The sequence below is a fragment of the Lagenorhynchus albirostris genome, chromosome 1, assembly GCF_949774975.1.
Source record: "Lagenorhynchus albirostris chromosome 1, mLagAlb1.1, whole genome shotgun sequence".
NCBI lineage: Eukaryota > Metazoa > Chordata > Mammalia > Artiodactyla > Delphinidae > Lagenorhynchus > Lagenorhynchus albirostris.
In genome coordinates, this window is record NC_083095.1 from 114829921 (window position 1) to 114849752 (window position 19832).

General features: G+C 34.9%; 1 protein-coding gene across 2 annotated transcripts in view; it reads right to left on the reverse strand.

Annotated features, from left to right (window-relative positions):
- RFX7 (regulatory factor X7) overlaps positions 1 to 19832 on the reverse strand; it is a 150433-nt gene that overhangs the window by 52764 nt on the left and 77837 nt on the right. Inside the window, exons 3-4 of one of the 2 annotated variants that reach the window (XM_060150480.1) lie at positions 15531 to 15613; positions 14039 to 14161 (exon numbers count right to left, since the gene is read on the reverse strand). In XM_060150480.1, the coding sequence (XP_060006463.1) occupies positions 14039 to 14161; positions 15531 to 15613 (206 nt within the window). Of the gene's footprint in view, positions 1 to 14038; positions 15224 to 15530; positions 15614 to 19832 lie in introns of those variants that run through there. The other variant, XM_060150488.1, reaches the window with a different exon arrangement.

A 19832-nucleotide genomic window follows, 5' to 3' on the forward strand; every position in this document is an offset into this window, starting at 1 on the left:
TGTCTTCCTCTTACTTGAGCTGCCTGAGGCACACGAGACTGGAGCGAATTCCCTTCTCAAAATAATCTCTTTTCTCACATTATAACACAACATGCTCTCTTGCTTCTCTTTTAAATTCCTCTTCATTTTTGGAGGGCTCTTGTTCTTCCTGTTCCTAACTCTTAAATACTAATTCTCTCCTTAACCTTACAGTTTCTCACTTTCTGCCGATGTTTGTTTTTATTAAGTTTTCAGTGAGCCTGCATGACCTGGTCATGGAAGTAGTCTAACGTTTTTGGCCTGGTCTCTGACATCTTCTCCTGAACTCTGATTATAAGCCTCCATGCATTACGTATTGCACCTTCCACCTAGAACCCCCTTCTCAATCCCTAGTCTGCTTGGTAAACTTCTCAGTTTTTATAGAAGTCACCTCTTCTGTGATGTCTGCCTTCAATTCACCAAGTTAAGCTATAGTAACTCTTTCTTTGCACCTGTTTACTTACTGGTCTGTTTCTCCTATTTGAGAGCAGGGATTGTGTGCATATGATGCTCGGTGAATTAATGCACTCTAATTTATTTTTAATAATTTATTTTAATTTGTCCTCAGGAGTAGTAATGTTGAAGTCTTAATAGCATTAGCTAAAAGAAAAGTACTCAGTGCCTATCAATTGCAACATATCATGTTAGTGGCAGACGAAAAAGTTAAGGTAGTAAGAGCAGTGATGGATTGATAACGGAAAGATTCAAGATATGGAACAGCTGGGCTCATGAACATGCAGTTTACACGGGTGGGGCTATTGGAAAGGACTGATTTTATATTAGGAGACTTGCTTTGTAGTTCCAGTTATGACTCTAACATATGTTTAGTACAGTTGGTGTAATTTTGGACAAGTCAGTCAGTCTTCTCTACAAATGTGTCAAATAACAGAACTAGTTCCTTTCCTGATATGATATTTACAATTCCAGCTTTATTCTCCACTGTGCTGTTACTGCTCTTCCTATTATTATTGTAAAGAGTTAAGGAAGGGAAGATGAGAGTAAATGAGCGCTCTGTGAAAGTACCAGAGGTCAGAAACATAGAGAAGGTGAGGGAAAGACAGATTATCAACTAGCTCCTTGAGAATCAAGTCAAAGGAAACACAGGGAAAACAGAAAACTAGGATAAGGACCTCTGTGAAACAGGCCACACCAAGGAAGTGTGAAAAAAAACTTACCTGAAAAGTAATAACTTAAAGGCTAGACAATGTATTTAGGGTAACAATTCAGACTACAAATATTAATGTAAATTTAAATGGTAAAAATCTTAAACCAATTTATGTCTTAAGCATATTTAGTATATATTTAACTATCAAATATGAACAAAAAGTCAGTAATCCCAAAATTGATCACTTTTAAGTTTTAGTTTACTATTTCCAATTAGTTATATATATTTAAAATACAATTAAGGCTTGGCAAATGCTACTCCAAAATTTTAAATTTTAAAAAGAATAGCAGGGACTTCCTGGTGGTGCAGTGGTTAAGAATCTGCCTGCCAATGCAGGGGACACGGGTTCGAGCCCTGGTCCAGGAAGATCCCACGTGCCATGGAGCAACTAAGCCTGTGCACCACAACTACTGAGGCTGCGCTCTAGAGCCTGTGAGCCACAACTACTGAAGCCCGCGTGCCTAGAGCCCGTGCTCTGCAACAAGAGAAGCCACCGCAATGAGAAGCCCGCGCACCACAACAAAGAGTAGCTCCCATGTGCCACAACTAGAGGAAGCCCGCGTGCAGCAACGAAGACCCAACATAGCCAAATAAAATAAATAAATAAATTTATATAAAAAAGAAAAAGGATAGCATTTGGGACAAGTTTCTAGAGGTAATAGGGATTAATGTAAAAAGAGCCCAGCTTTGAAGTCAGAAAACCTGGTTTCAGATTTGTCCAAAACAATTCACTTTTGAATCATAAGAACATCATCCACAAAGCAGGAATAATAGCTGCTTCCATTTATTTCATACAGGTGATGTAACATTAAACAATATGTATTTAAGAAATTTATAAATTCTACACATATGTTTAGGTCTGACCTAGATTATAGGTTGCTGTAAAACATATATATGTCATTTAACTCATGAAATGTTCACTATTTTAAAGGTCTTAAAACAAATATGTTATTAGAATTTATTTCTACCTTCAAGGTTGTCCTATGAATTTAACTTACATTGATTAATATAACAAATTACAAACGTAGATGGGTAAGCACTAAAGTATCACACATACAAAATTAATGACCATGCACAAACTAAAAAGCAAAACAGGGAATTCCCCGGTGGTGCAGTGGTTAAGAATCCGCCTGCCAATGCAGGGGACATGGATTCGAGCCCTAGTCCGGGAAGATCCCACATGCCGCAGAGCAACTAAGCCTGCGCGCCACAACTACTGAGCTTGCGCTCTAGAGCCCGCGAGCCACAGCTACTGAGCCCGCATGCCACAAATACTCAAGCCCGCGCACCTAGAGCCCATGCTCCGCAACAAGAGAAGCTACCGCAACGAGAAGCCCGTGCACTGCAACGAAGAGTATCCCCAGCTCGCTGCAACTAAAGAAAGCCCGCACGCAGCCAGCAAAGACCCAACACAGCCAAAAAAAAAAAAAAAAAAAATTCTTTTTAAATTAAAAAAAATAAAAAGCAAAATAATCATATTCCTTAAAATATTACATAGATTTAAAAAAAATGGATTTGGAGAGAACATCTGTGTCCCAGGGAACACTGCAGCCGAAGTTGTCAAGTTTATAAATCTGAACATTTGTGATCCTACCGAGAATGAAAGCAAACAGATTTTCAGGAATGCTAAAACAGGCTACATATTATTTAGTAAGAAATCCACTTAGGATTAATGCTTGTGTTTCTCTAGCATACAGCAGGAAAAAGCAGCAGGGGCTGTGGCTGCTGCTGTCTCTGTTGCTAAGTGTTTGCAAACATCAGAGTTCTGAGACTGGTTCATTCCACCAGCTTCTCCTATCGGTCAGATTTTAAGACCAAAGACAATTTTAGATTAAAAACTTTAGAAACATAATAATGTAAACTGCCTAAACCAAAATGACATAAATGGTAAAAATAAAAGGATGGAAAACTATATACTTATATTAGACAGATATCCAGAATGGGTTACAAATATTGGTATCAAAGGAGAATTTAAGACAAAATGCATTTAATATGACAGAGGATCTTTTTTTTTGTTGACAATAGGCTTTTACTATCATAAAGATATATAATCATGAATGTTTTTTGTCTAACAGCCCCAAGACCTGTGCAGCAAAACCCATTAAAAATACCATAAGGAACTGTGAGAAATATCACTTTTGTAAGAGATTAACACAGTACTCATGCTAAACTAATTAAACAGACAAAAGAGTAAGGACTTCTTGCAGAATTCGAAGGATCTGAAAATTACAGGAACTGGATTCAGTGCTTAGCAATATAAGTCAATATACAGTGCAAATAAAGAGAACGTCCAGACATATTTATAAAAATTGAATGTTAGTCTGAAAGTAAACCTCAATGATTATAAAAAAATCAAAAATTGAATGAGCCACATTCTTTGACTATAATATAATAAAACTAGGAATTAATAAAGTGCAAAACAAAATGGAAAAAGCCCTCAACTCCCTCAAGCACGTGAAAAGTTAAAAAAACCACTCCTAACTATTTTGGGTCAAAGAAGAAATCAAAGCTATAATTGCACACTCTTAGAAAATAAAGGTATATTAGAAAATAAAGGTAATCATATCCATACCTAAGGAATACAGCCAGAACTATAAGAGGCAAATTCATAGATATAAAGATGGCTCTCCTGAATGGAAAGAGAGTCGTGTAGAATGTTGACTACCAGGCCGTGTATAGCAGAGGAATGAAAGTGGAATTAAAAATAAAGATCCAATTCGGAGATTTTTTTTTTGAGCTTTTATATTCAAGTTTATTCTTCATTTAATTTTTTTTTTTTGGTGGTACACGGGCCTCTCACTGCTGTGGCCTCTCCCCTTGTGGAGCACAGGCTCCGGACGCGCAGGCTGAGCGGCCATGGCTCACGGGCCTAGCCGCTCCGCGGCATGTGGGATCTTCCCGGACCGGGGCACAAACCCGTGTCCCCTGCATCAGCAGGCGGACTCCCAACCACTGCGCCACCAGGGAAGCCCCTTCATTTAATTTTTAAAACACTACTATAGTTGAATATTAAAACAAACAGTAGCAAGTAGTGAGCATATTATGATTACGGTCCTTCACTCAATCACTACTGCAAATAAAATGCCAACAGTGAGTGTTATTCACTGGCCATATTAGGAGGTCTGACAAGGAACACCACCCCAAGGATGATGTTCATCATCCTCATATGCTTCTCCATTGTAATGGTGCCGTCTTTTTTATCTTAAATATGAAAAGAATGAAAACGAAGTAAGCATTCCATTTAATAAGGAAAAAACCTGAGAAAATCAGGGTAACAAAAATAGACACCTAAAAATGAGACATCAGGCAAAAAAAAAAAAAAACTGACTTATCAATCTTAGGGTTTTTTTTTAACAAAACCAATAAAAATAAACTACAGCTAAATATACTTTGAAAAAAAGAGGAAAATTCAAATGACTAAAACTAGAAATATAAAAAAGGATATAACAGATAAAGAAGATATTCAATTTGTGAGAAAATAGTATATATAATGTTATGCCAATATATTTGAAAATCTGAATGAATTCCAGGAAAAACCAATGACCAAAACTAATGAAGTAAAAATCTAACCAGAAAAAAACCCCCCCAAATTGTCAATGAATTACCTCCAACAAAGGTTCCAGGCCTAGATGGTATTATAGTTGAGTTCTTTAACATTTTCAAGAACAAATAATTCCCAAACCATATAAACTGTTCCAGAGCACAGGAAATTAGGGAAAGAGTTCTAATTCATTTATGAAGCTGGCCAAACCCGATATCAAAACTTGACAAAGACAGCACAAAAACAGAAAATTACAGACCATATTCACTTATGAATATAGATGCAAAGATCCTAAAAAATATACTTGAAAATAGAAACCAACAGTATGCTAAAAGATTACAGATCTTGACATGAAGAAGACATTCATTCTAGGAATAAAAGAAGGGTTTATATTAGGTAGTATCTTTATATATCATATCAATAGGTAACAGAAGAAGCAATGAATAATCTTAACAGATGCCCAAAAAGCATTAGATGAATTTCAATATCAATTTCTCATAAGAAAGCCAATAAAGTCTTGGTCAATTATAAATGATACACCCTTAACATCAAAGAACTGTAAGACAAAATGATGCCTATTATTGCTATTATTCAAAGTCAGAAGGAAAATCAATTCAATGTAATTAAATAAAGAGGATGAGGAAGATATACAGGATAAACGCTACCCAGAAGAGTCCAAAGTAATAGCTGAAAAATTAGGATTAAACAAAGTTCACTAAATATAAAATGTGCAACATAAATATAATAGAAGTCTACAGATATCTTATAAACCAAACCAATAATAAAATACATTTTTCATAATATAAATAACATAATAAAAATTTGTAAGGAATAAACTTAACAAGAAAAATAAGTGGAGTCAATTGAAGGAAAAATAACTAAAACTTTACTGAACGACACGAGAAAGATGTTAAGAAACATACTTCTAGCTCTGAAGTTAATTTTTCTAAAATAAATTTTCGTATTTAATGCATTTTGAATCAAAATTCCTTTGAGGTTTCCCTTTTAAAAAAAAGTTAGAAAAGTGATTCCAAACTTCACAAGAAATATTAAGTGGTATGAAAATAAAACCATGGAAATTTTTGAAAAAGAGGAATAATGAAGGAAGACTGTTCCCACTAGCTTTTTAAACATTTAATGGCTAAAATACTTAAAAATGGTATGGTACTGGCATAAGAACAGAAAAATACAAAGGAAGAAAATTGAATCCTAAAGGCTTTAGTCAGATAAAAATTACATTATAGATTAGTATTGAGAAAAAAATTGTCAATAAATAAGACTGGGAAATTAACCATTTAGAAAAAATTAAAATTAGCTCCTTATCTTATGGCATTTATCAAAATAAATGTATATATTTGGTCTAGAAGAACTAATGGGTTATATGTGAAAAATGAAGTAAGTAATATCTAGGGAAAATACACATGAGTATTCAGCTGCTAATGGAATTGGGAAGAAGTTCTTTCTAAGCAAAATAGCAATGTTACAAGCTGCAAAGAAAGAAGACAGATCAGACTACTTATTAAAAAATTAAATAATAAACAGCAATCTTGAAAAAAACTTATATTTCAATACTTAATATCCTTAATATATAATGGTTCATAAGCAGCAATTCCAATTGTAATAATCTACACTAAATTATATAGTCAAGAATGTTCACTGCAGTATTATTTGCAACTGTTCCCCCATTCAAGAATTGTGTAACCAGTGGGGTCAAGATTTGATTAAACAGTAACAAGAACATATACATGAAAAGAAGGTGGTAGAAAAAATAAAAAGAATTAATAAGCCAAAATGGTTACTTGTAGGTAGTAAGATTACTGGTGCTAGTTTTCTTTTTATACATTTATAACTACCTGCCAAAACATTCACGATGAACACATACTACTTTCATAATTAGAAAAATTAACACATTAATCATCACTTTCATAAACACATGTGATTATCAGACTTCAGAAGTTTCAACAAATATAAAAATTCACAATAGTTTGTAAATCGACTGTCTTTGCATGTGGGAAGTCCCTTAAAACTTTGGTTCTATTAATATCTTAATTTAGCATAAAAATACAGTTAAAAGAAACCATACTGTCTTGGATTACATCTTCATTTTTTCTCTCAAAGGGATTCTGATTTTAATGGCTATGAAAGGGATTGATTTTCACACAAAGATATCTAAACATCACTGCAATGAATAGGAATGGCTTAAAATAAATGTACATTTCACATTAATAATATTTTTCAATGAATATTTAGAACAGATTCAATTTAAGGTTTGTCACTCTATGTTTTTACTCAGGAAACCTCATTAAGGCATTCCAAACTGGAAAATGACTAGTCCAAAAGGCCTGTAGAAAAGGACAAAATTTCTCTAAAAATCTCTTCTGGCAGGAAGTGTTATTTTGTGTCTAATTGAAATCTCTCCTCCTGTGATTTAAACTTCTTGTCCTTTAAAAAAATATAGCTATATTCCATTTTGCTTTCTCTAGACAACATAATTTAAAAACGTTTAAGTATCTATTTCCTAATACTTTGATCTACTTTTTGCCTGTCTCTAGCCTTTCTACAGTTTTCATCAAGTTATTTAAACCCACATAGCAAATTATGGTTTTAGGCAATGTACAATGAAATGAGAGAATAGCTTGGAGCTCCCACATGCTGTAATTCTGTGGAAACACAAACATACTTTCTTCTTAGAACATGGCATGCTGCTAATAGATCTTACTGTGCTGTGTCTCTTACAACACTCACATTATCTGTATGCATGTATACTAACTGTATATTAACAGATTCATATTTTGTGCAGCTTATTTATTGACACTAAGTGGAAGCCCTAGGCAACTTTATTTCTAACTACTTTCCCAACCTATTCTACTCACTCTGCTTCATATCACTCAAATTGAACAGGTTTGCCTTCTCACTTATTATGAACTACTCATGGAATCTGAGTTCTAGCCTTATATTCATCCCTGACAAATTTTGGAACACTGGAAGAGTCACCTAACTTTCAAGTTTTAATGTTTTGCCTATACAATGGGGATGGTAGTGTACTAGAAGACTTATAACACTGAAATTTTATTATGAATGTCAAGATCAGATTCAAGTCACTCATTTTTTTTTGAATTTTATTTATTTTTTTATACAGCAGGTTCTTATTACTTATCCATTTTATACATATTAGTCAATCGCAACCTCCAAATTCATCACACCACCCCCCGAGCCCACCACTTTCCCCCCTTGGTGTCCATACGTTTGTTCTCTACATATGTTTCTCTATTTCTGCCCTGCAAACTGGTTCATCTGTACCATTTTTCTAGGTTCCACATATATGCATTAATGTACGATATTTATTTTTCTCTTTCTGACTTACTTCACTCTGTATGACAGTCTCTACATCCATCCACATCTCTACAAATGACCCAATTTCGTTTCTTTTTATGCTGAATAATATTCCATTGTATATATGTACCACAACTTCTTTATCCATTTGTCTGTCAATGGGCATTTAGATTGCTTCCATGACCTGGCTATTGGAAATAGTGCTGCAATGAACATTAGGGTGCATGTGTCTTTTTGAAATATGGTTCTCTCTGGGTATATGCCCAGTAGTGGGATTGTTGGGTCATATGGTTATTCCGTTTTTAGTTTTTTAAGGAACCTCCATACTGTTCTCCATAGTGGCTGTATCAGTTTAATTCCCATCAACAGTGCAGAAGGGTTCCCTCTTCTCCAAACCCTCTCCAGCATTTGTTGTTTGTAGATTTTCTGGTGATGCCCATTCTAACTGGTGTGAGGTGATACCTCACTGTAGTTTTGATTTGCATTTCTCTAATAATTAGTGATATTGAGCAGCTTTTCATGTGCTTCCTGGCCATCTGTATGACTTCTTTGGAGAAATGTCTATTTAGGTCTTCTGCCCATTTTTGGATTGGGTTGTTTGTTTTTTTAATATTGAGCTGCATGAGCTGTTTATACACTTTGGAGATTAATCCTTTGTCCACTGATTTGTTGGTAAATATTTTCTCCCATTCTGAGGGTTGTCTTTTCGTCTTGTTTATGGTTTTTCCTTTGCTGTGTAAAAGGTTTTAAGTTTCATTAGGTCCCATTTACTTATTTTTGGTTTTATTTCCATTACTCTAGGAGGTGGATCAAACAAAGAACTTGCTATGATTTATGTCAGAGAGTGTTCTTCCTATGTTTTCCTCTAAGAGTTTTATAGTGTCCAGTCCTACATTTAGGTCTCTAATCCATTTTGAGTTTATTTTTGTGTATGGTGTTAGGGAGTGTTCTAATTTCATTCTTTTACATGTAGCTGTCCAGTTTTCCCAGCACCACTTATTGAAAAGACTGTCTTTTCTCCATTGTATATTCCTGCCTCCTTTGTCATAGATTAGTTGACCATAGGTGTATGGGTTTATCTCTGGGCTTTCTATCCTGTTCCATAGATCTATATTTCTGTTTTGGGGCCAATACCATACTGTCTTGATTACTGTAGCTTTGTAGTATAGTCTGAAGTCAAGGAGTCTGATTCCTCCAGCTCTATTTTTCTTCCCTCAAGACCACTTTGGCTATTGGGGGTCTTTTGTGTTTCCATACAAATTTTAAGATTTTTTGTTCTAGTTCTGTAAAAACTGCCATTGGTAATTTGATAGGGATTGCATTGAATCTGTAGATTGCTTTGGGTAGTATAGTCATTTTCACAATATTGATTCTTCCAATCCAAGAACATGGTATATCTCTCCATCTGTTGATATCTTCCTTAACTTCTTTCATCAGTGTCTTACAGTTTTCTGCATACAGGTCTTTTGTCTCCCTAGGAAGGTTTATTCCTAGGTATTTCATTCTTTTTGTTGCAGTGGTAAATGGGAGTGTTTCCTTAATTTCTCTTTCAGATTTTTCATCATTAGTGTATAGGAATGCAAAGAGATTTCTGTGCATTAATTTTGTATCCTGCAACTTTACCAAATTCATTGATTAGCTCTAGTAGTTTTCTTGTGGCATCTTTAGGATTATCTATGTATAGTATCGTGTCATCTGCAAACAGTGACAGTTTTACTTCTTCTTTTCTAATTTGTATTCCTTTATTTCTTTTTCTTCTCTGATTGCTGTGGCTAGGACTTCCAAAACTATGTTGAATAATAGTGGCAAGAGTGGGCATCCTTGTCTTGTTCCTGAACTTAGAGGAAATACTTTCAGCTTTTCACCATTGAGAATGATGTTTGCTGTGGGTTTGTCATATATGGCCTTTATTATGTTGAGGTAGGTTCTCTCTATGCCCAATTTCTCGAGAGTTTTTATCATAAATGGGTATTCAATTTTGTCAAAAGCCTTTTCTGCATCTGTTGAGATGATCATATGGTTTTTACTCTCAGTTTGTTAATATGGTGTATCACATTGATTGATTTGCGTATACTGAAGAATCCTTGCATCCCTGGGAAAAATCCCACTTGATCATAGTGTATGATCCTTTTAATGTGTTGTTGGATTCTGTTTGCTAGTATTTTGTTGAGGATTTTTCACCTATATTCATCAGTGATACTGGTCTGTAATTTTCTTTTTTTGACTATCTTTGTCTGGTTTTGGTATCAGGGTGATGGTGGCCTCACAGAATGAGTCTGAGAGTGTTTCTTCCTCTGTAATTTTTTGGAAGCGTTTGAAAAGGATGGGTGTTAGCTCTTCTCTAAATGTTTGACAGAATTCACCTGTGAAGCCATCTTGGCCTAGACTTTTGTGTTTGTTGGAAGGTTTTTAATCACAGTTTCAATTTCATTACTTCTGATTGGTCTCTTCAGATTGTCTATTTATTCCTGGTTCACTCTTGGAAGGTTATATCTTCCTAATAATTTGTCCATTTCTTCCAGGTTGTCCATTTTATTGGCATAGAGTTACTTGTAGTAGTCTCTTAGGATGCTTTGTACTAGTGCGGTGTCTGTTGTAGCTTCTCCTTTTTCATTTCTAATTTTATTGATTTGAGTCCTCTCCCTCTTATTCTTGATGAGTCTGGCTAATGGTTTATCAATTTTGTTTATCTTCTCAAAGAACAAGCTTTTAGTTTTATTGATCTTTGCTATTGTTTTCTTTGTTTCTATTTAATTTATTTCTGCTCTGATCTTTATGATTTCGTTCCTTCTACTAAGTTTGGGTTTTGTTTGTTCTTCTTTCTGTAGTTCCTTTAGGTGTAAGATTAGATTGTTTGAGATTTTTCTTGTTTCTTGAGGTAGGCTTGTTTTGCTATAAACTTCCCTCTTAGAACTGCTTTTGCTGCATCACATAAGTTTTGGATCATTGTGTTTTCATTGTCATTTGTCTCTAGGTATTTTTTGATTTCCTCTTTGATTTCTTCAGTGATATTTTGGTTATTTAGTAACGCATTGTTTAGCCTCCATGTGTTTGTGATTTTTATGTTTTTTTTCCCTGTAACTGATTACTAATCACATAGTGTTGTGGTCAGAAAAGATGCTTGATATGATTTCAATTTTCTTAAATTTACTCAGGCTTGATTTGTGACCCAAGATGTAATCTATCCTGGAGAATGTTCCATGTGCAGTTCAGAAGAAACTGTAATCTGCTGTTTTTGGATGGAATGTCCTATAAATATCAATTAAATCTATCTGGTGTGTTGTATCATTTAAAGCTTGTGTTTCTTTATTAATTTTCTGTTTGGATGATCTGTCCATTGGTGTAAATGAGATGTTAAAGTCCCCCACCACTATTGTGTTACTGTCAATTTCCTCTTTTATAGCTGTTTTAGCAGTTGCCTTATGTATTGAGGTGCTCCTATGTTGGGTTCATATATATTTATAATTGTTATACCTTCTTCTTGGATTGATCCCTTCATCATTATGTAGTGTCCTTCCCTGTCTCTTGTAACATTCTTTGATTTAAAGTCTGTTTTATCTGAGATGAGTATTGCTCCTCCAGCTTTCTTTTGATTTCCATTTGCATGGAATATCTTTTTCCATCCCCTCACTTTCAGTCTGTATGTGTCCCTAGGTCTGAAGTGCTTCTGCTGGGTGCCCTCTGGTGGATGAGGCTATCTAAGAGGTTTGTGCAAGTTTCCTGATGGGAGAGACTGGTCCCTAGTCACTCTTAATATTAAATTAGTGCCTACTATGTGGAAACACTATGTAGAATACAACAGTGAATAGCGTACATTCTTAGTGAAATGTGTTTTGAACTAAAATACTCAGATTCAGTTACAGTACTATTGTATAGTAATATACTGATTTTTATAAAGAGACAATCATTAGTATAATACTTTCAAATTCCATGAACAGAACTGGTATTTCTTTCCTATTTACGTCATTATCAAGAATTTCCCTTACCTACTACTTCCTTTTAAAACTCTAGCCTAAGTTACTTCCTTTTATTTCAGTAGCTCTCTACTGAATTGCGAATAAACCGCTCAAAATTGGAGCTACCATTCCTTGTCCCAAAACAATGTTATGTTTTGGTTCTCTTTTGTTTAGGAAAAACCTTTAACTTTTCTTAGTGAAAAAAATTGTAAGAATTTATGAGAACCTTAGAAAATGATTTCACAGCAAAATATTATAGAAAAATATAACTGTGCTTTGCCCAAGGCAGGAAACTTTTAGGAACGTAAGGACTGCTTTAATGGTTCAGAGTCATACTTCCACAAATGTAGGGTGCTGTCTCTAATGGTGATGCAAAGGGTTGTGCAGGAGAAGGATATCACTTCAAAAATATATAAATATCCTCGGTTTCCTTATTAATTCATTATGGAAATGTCATGCATTAATTTGTCCGATTTGCCTTTTGGGAAACATGAGACATTTTGGATAATTTGTTTTCCTCATTTCCTACCTCAGACAACTTTCAGAATTTTAGAGCTAAAGGAAACCTCATACCTCTTCAATCATCTCATTTTATAGATTATGCAACTGAAAAAATAGTGGTTAAAACACCTGTCCAGGTCACACAAGTTTAACGACAGAACCTATTCTCTTGATCCTCGATACAGGGTTTCTTAAACATATCATGTTTGCTTGATATTAATAAACTTTTAATGAATTTAAATTTACTTCTTTGTAGTTTCACAAGGTTATCTCTATCTTAATTAGAATTAACTTGTAGTTAAGAATTCATGCTCACTATATATATATTTTTATATATATATTTTTTGTTTGTTTGTTTTTGTTTTTTCATATTCTTGATGAGGGCAGAAGCTGTGTTTTATTTGTTGTATCCTCAGAACTTCTTACAAGGTTTGACATGGCACATAGCAGGTATTCAGTAGACTGCTGTAGACTGAGAAAATGAACTTTATAGACTTGGATCACATGTACTCTTAGCTTTAATTTTTCTAAAGAGGAAAAATCTAAAGCTGTTCAGTTTAACCTTGTTCCCTTGATTATTTCAGACATATTTCTCTAGACTTTCTCCAGTTCTACTGCATTTCTTAAGGTGAGGGAATCAGAATTTTGAATGAGCACAGAAAGTTTTCTTTCTAGATACCAATAATCTTCTCAGTAAGTGTAGTTCTTTTGCATCATCTTACACTGGCTAACAGCAGCACTTATTTGACACTTTTCTTCCACATTGTGTAAGTACAACACATACGTGGTCCTTGCTTTGATATTTCAATACCCAGAAAATTTTGGTTTCACTTACTCTGCTAGAACAAATTCCCGCTTCCAAATCAATTATAAAATGTTAAACAAGACTAGATTCAGCATCTATGACATTTATCCAGAAAGGCCCATTAGCCTCTATACTTGTGTTTTCCGTGTTTAAATAAGTTATCTGTACAATCAAAACTGTTTGAGTGTCTTCTATGTGCAAGCCACTGAACTCCTTCGTCTGAGTAAGTTATTCACAACATTCCAGATACTTAGCTTTTTCTCGGGTTGGCACAGAAAATGATTAGGAAAGTTTTGGATTCATGAAAAAGACATTTAAGAAATCTAAATAAAAAACATGTTTTAGTTTTTCCTTATGCATTGATTTATTTATTGCCATCCACTGTCCCTCTACGAACCCCAGACACACCCTTCTTGTCATCCTTAAGAACTTCACAGGAATCCTTTTATTCACCAAACCTACTCCATTGTCCCTCTGCCCTCAGACATCCCTCCTGTGATCCAGAAGCACTCTAAAGAAATCCTTTTATTCAGTAATCCTGTTCTTTATTACACATGCTACCAGAGGAGCTTAGAAATGAATGGAATCCAGAGATTTCTAAGTTAAACTCTCATATACCAGTATGAGATTTGCCAATGATAAAACAAATCATTGTAGCCAAGTATAGCATATCATCTCTTTAATATACTGCATGCCTGACATATACACATAATACTTACTTGTACTCATCATAGACTTCCTGTTTGGGCAGTGAAGTCTCAGGGTGCTCCTCTAGGGTATTCCGAATCCAGGAAAAGGCATGCATTTGCTGTGCCCGACTAGATGACATGGCATTCTGATCACTAATCATAAAACAAAAACATGTTTTAGCTGAACTAGACAGCAATTCACTGATAATTTTTGAACCAGGCCTAAATGTTCCACTAAAGGACTGTGTGTAAAACTCACTATAAATGACCAAACCAAACTCAGGACATAAAGTATATGCCTAGTTATCCAAATACAAATTGTCCACCTGTGGTTGTGAGCCATTTTCTATAGCTAGTGTCTGACTAAAGTTATCGCCCTGTTCCATCCCCACCACCGTCTCTAAACTGGCAGAGATGATGGAGCATTGAAAACATAAGGTATTTGTTCAGCCAAAATTACCTCTAAGGGGATATTTGTTTATTTACTTGCCTGTTCATTTGCCTAAACTTACCAAATCATCAAACTATAAAATGAAAGTTATGGAAAAAATTGTTTATTTTCTATTTGCTTAGCATTCTCAAGTAACTACCCTGACTCTTACTAAAGCCTCTATGATCCAGAATGGAATTCACACTGGAGAGATCCTGAAAGGACAAGTCTCCCTCTATGGTCCTTTCTGTAACCAGTCCTCCTCTCCAGGACAACACCTCCACTAAACATCATAAATTTTTATTATCTGGCAGTGTCTCGTATAACATGAGGGAAGCTCCTCACTCATAAATAATAATTTATGCATTTTCAAAGAAATTACTGAGCGATTTCTAGGACAGAAAATTATTAAAATAGTTACAAAATGTGGTCCAAGGGGAAAAAAGTAAAAGCAACAGATTTTTCATTCCAGTTCTTTTCATACCTATACTTTTAAAGTAATGTTAAGCATAACTTATATGAATGAAATGAACTCTGAGAAATACTTAAAAGGGTAGAGAAACTCCTTTAAGAACAGAATGCATGAACCAACAACTTTTCTCTATATTTTCTAAATGAGGCTATTAAATATTTGTACTAATGAAAATAGAGTAATACCCCACAAGCACTTAAAACATCACACATTTATCATAAATTCATGTGCCATACAGGCAATTCATTTTTTTTTCTTTTTTGTGCTCTGTGATCTGCTTACCTGACAGTACCTAAAAAAACTCTTGCACTTTATTGCTCACAATACTTATCTGTTTATTCTTTGGCTTTCTGTTCAATTTTCAAAATCTGCTACACTGTATAAATACACTAATCTGTTTATAAAACATAACCCAACTGCATTTCACAGCACTCATCCAGGTACACAAATGAATGAGCAAAAACTATGGGTAAACACTTAACCAAATATGATCAAAGACTAAAAAGATCTACTGTTTTGACAGTCTGTTTCCTGATGGTTTTAGGAATAGTGCAAAACAATAACAACCACAACACACACATAAACACTGTAACTGAGGCAAAGACAAGAAGAGATATTACCTTTTCTCTCCATTGCTGAGACCAGAAGGCAGCTGAAGGTAGAGGTAGAGTTTCTCTAGGTCTGTAAACTTCTCAACTTCTTGCTGGTTAAAAAGGATTAAAAAGAAAGATCATTTAAAAAATTCTTGTTTCTCCCTCAACAAAATTTACTAACACCTCCCTAAAAATACTATCTAAATTTAAACCAGGTGGAATGAATCACTTGCCAAAGAAAACAGAATCTAGGCTTTTTTCTTATCAGTAAAATAATACAGTCAAGTTGTGTGATAAATTTATTGCGTATAAAAAGTTGGTAAGAGAAAATGGTACTTGCCTATTAATTCTTACATTCTAGATATAAATAAAACCATAAATCAATGCTTAGACGAAAACTTCTCATCTTAAATTACATTTAAAGAAGGAGGGTTGTGCAATATTACAGGAAAAGTACTAGATTGGGAGTCAAGAGACTATTTATTAGTTGGCCTTAGCCTAACTATTTAACTGGTTATGAGGCTTCCATGCTCTGGCGGATTTTCCTTAGAAATGTGAAATGAATGAGATGATTTCTAGGCTTCTTTTCTATTTCTCAAAAATCTAGAACATGTGTCTGATGATGCTACTATCACTGGGGGTGGAACTGAGGTTTAAAAATATAGTTATCCCTCAATATCCGTAGATAATTGGTTCCAGGAACCCCCTTCTCCCCTCCACGGATACCAAAATCCACAGATACACAAGTTCTTTATATAAAATGGTGTTATATAGCTAGTCCTCCTTATGCACAGTTCCTCCATAACTGAGGAATCAAATCTGATCCAGGGTTGGTCTAATCCGTGAATGCAGAAGCTGTGGATACGGAGGGCCAACTGTTCCAAAGTACAACTAACAATCTGTTCCATGCTATGCAGATGTAATTACTCTCTGACTTGCAACAGTGGATGCTATTTGGAGAACCTACTTGTAAGACTGTCTATCACTACTGTTGTGCAACTTTGTCATTTTGTCTACAAATGTACCCTTTAAGAAAATTTCTGCTATGCAGAGGACTGTATAGTTTTCTTTCCCAGCTGAGTTTGCCACAGGATAGCTTTAAATGTGCCACAAATCCTACTGCAATAAAAAAAACAATAAAATTTTGGTAGCCTAATTCATTACAACTGAATTGCATTGCAATGGAAAATATGGACAGATTACTGGCATTCTTGGTGGCAGAATTTATTCTTACACAATAAAGCATAGCTCAAACATAGATCCAATTTTTTAAAAAAGCTTACAATGATATAATTTAGCCTGTTCTTATTTTCACCAGAATTCATTCACGAAACAGTTTAATCTTAGAATTTATCCATAGAATGACTTAATCTATCAATTACATGCAATTAACTCTCAAATCCATATTTTTTTCATTCCACTGTCTATGGGGTATTTTCCAATTAGCTCTTGCTTTAATATCTGATAGACTGATGAGCAATTATCCTGCATAACTCTTCCCTTGACAACAACAAAAAACCCCTACACGTACACAGGCATTTTCTTTCTCAGTTGTTACTTAGCACCTTCTTTTCTCTAGTTTCCCAGTGTTCAGTTTTGAGTCTGCCTAGTTTTGTTCCTCTTATTGTATTACACTCTAATCCTTCATTTAGCCTTCTTAACTCTTTCCACCATGTTCTTCTAGTCTATTTCCCAGCCACCACATTAGTTTAAGTCTTTAGCTGTCTTTCTATTAACAACAAAGGAGAATTCATCTACTTATTTATTTATTCACTAAGCATACTTTCTGCAATGTTCCACAAATGATTTATAACTATGAACTTATACTGTGTATCACAACCTATACAAAGACTGGAAATAGACAGATGAACAACACAACAATAGGCCCTGCCCTTAAGGAACTTACAATGATTCTTGAATTACTAAAAATGTCTAACTACTTGCTTTCCCTGCCTCCAGCCTTTCCCCACTTTAATCTGTCGAAATGGAAATAAAAACAAAAATAGACAAATGGGACCTAATGAAACTTAAAAGCTTTACACAGCAAAGGAAACCATAAACAAGACAAAAAGACAACCCTCAGAATGGGAGAAAATATTTGCAAATGAAGCAACTGACAAAGGATTAATCTCCAAAATTTACAAGCAGCTCATGCAGCTCAATATCAAAAAAAGAAACAACCTAATCCAAAAATGGGCAGAAGACCTAAATAGACATTTCTCTGAAGAAGCTATACAGATTGCCAACAAACACATGAAAGAATGCTCAACATCATTAATCATTAGAGAAATGCAAATCAAAACTACAATGAGATATCATCTCACACCCATCAGAATGGTCATCATCAAAAACTCTACAAACAATAAATGCTGGAGAGGGTGTGGAGAAAAGGGAACCCTCTTGCACTGTTGGTGGGAAGGTAAATTGATACAGCCACTGTGGAGAACAGTATGGAGGTTCCTTAAAAAACTATAAATAGAACTACCATATGACCCAGCAATCCCACTACTGGGCATATACCCTGAGAAAACCATAATTCAAAAAGAATCATGTACCACAATGTTCACTGCAGCACTATTTACAATAGCCATGACATGGAAACAACCTAAGTGTCCACTGACAGATGAATGGATAAAGAAGATGTGGCACATATATACAATGGAATGTTACTCAGCCATAAAAAGAAATGAAAGTGAGTTATTTGTAGTGAGGTGGATGGACCTAGAGTCTGTCATACAGAGTGAAGTAAGTCAGAAAAAGAAAAACAAATACCGTATGCTAACACATATATATGGAATCTAAGAAAAAAAAAGGTCATGAAGAACCTAGGGGCAAGACAAGAATAAAGACACAGACCTACTAGAGAATGGACTTGAGGATACGGGGAGGGGGAAGGGTAAGCTGGGACGAAGTGAGAGAGTGCCATGGACATATATACACTACCAAAAGTAAGAGATAGCTAGTGGGAAGCAGCTGCATAGCACAGGGAGATCAGCTCAGTGCTTTGTGACCACCTAGAGGGGTGGGATAGGGAGGGAGGGAGGAGGGAGACGCAAGAGGGAAGAGATGTGGGGACATATGTATATGTATAACTGATTCACTTTGTTATAAAGCAGAAACTAACACACCATTGTAAAGCAATTATACTCCAATAAAGATGTGAAAAAAAATAAAATAAAATGATGTAATGGAGATAAGCAATAAAATAAATAAATAAATATCACCCCTAAAATACCTCTTGTTCAATATTGTTAACATCACCCACTTAATCCCAACAGTGCCTCTCATATTAAATCGAAAATAGATTATGTTACCAAAAAATCCATTCGTATTATTATGGGCAAAGTCTGAGAGAACACAACATAAAACATCATTTTTTTTGGATAAAGAAACTCTCTCTCTCAATGGAATATTATTCAGCCATAATAATGAGTGAAATCTTGCCATTTGTGGCAACATGGATGGACCTGGAGGGCACTATGCTAAGTGAAATAAGTGAGACAAAAAAGGATAAACAGCGTATGATCTCCCTTATATGTGGAATCTAAAAACAACAACAAAACAGACAAAAAAACCCTGAGCCCATGGATACAGTGACGACTGGTGGTGGCCTGAGGTGGGGGGGTTGGGAGTGGGAGTGGGGAAAATGGGTGAAGGAGGTCAAAAAGGTAAAAATTTCCAGTTACAAAATGAATGTCATAGGGATATAATGTACAGCATGGTGATTACAATTAATAATACTGTATTGCGTATTTGAAAGTAGCTAGGATGGTAGATCTTGAAAGTTCCTGTCGTAAGAAAACTTATGTATGGTGACGGATGTTAACCAGATTTACTGGGGTGATCATTCTGCAATACAAGCATACCTCGAGGTACTATAGGTTCAGTTTCAGACCACTGCAATAAAACAAATACCGCAATAAGGCGAGTCACACAAATTTTTTGGTTTCTTAGTGCATATAAAAGTTATCTTTACCCTATACTATAGTCTATCAAGTATGCAATAGCATTACGTTTAATAAAACAAGGTACACACCTTAATTAAAAATACTTTATTGCTAAAAACATGCTAACCATCATCTGACAATGCAGGCTGGCTTACCACAAACCTTCAATTTATAAAAAATGCAGTATCTGTAAAGTGTAATAAAGCGCAATAAAATGAGGTGTACCTGTATATACAAGTATCAAATCATTATGTTGTACACCTGAAACTAATATAATGTTATGTCAGTTACACCTCACTTAAAAAACATCAAATGAAAAACACATCATTTTTGATGACTAAGAATAAAAAAACTTCATACTGTTGGAGAAACCTTGGATGCT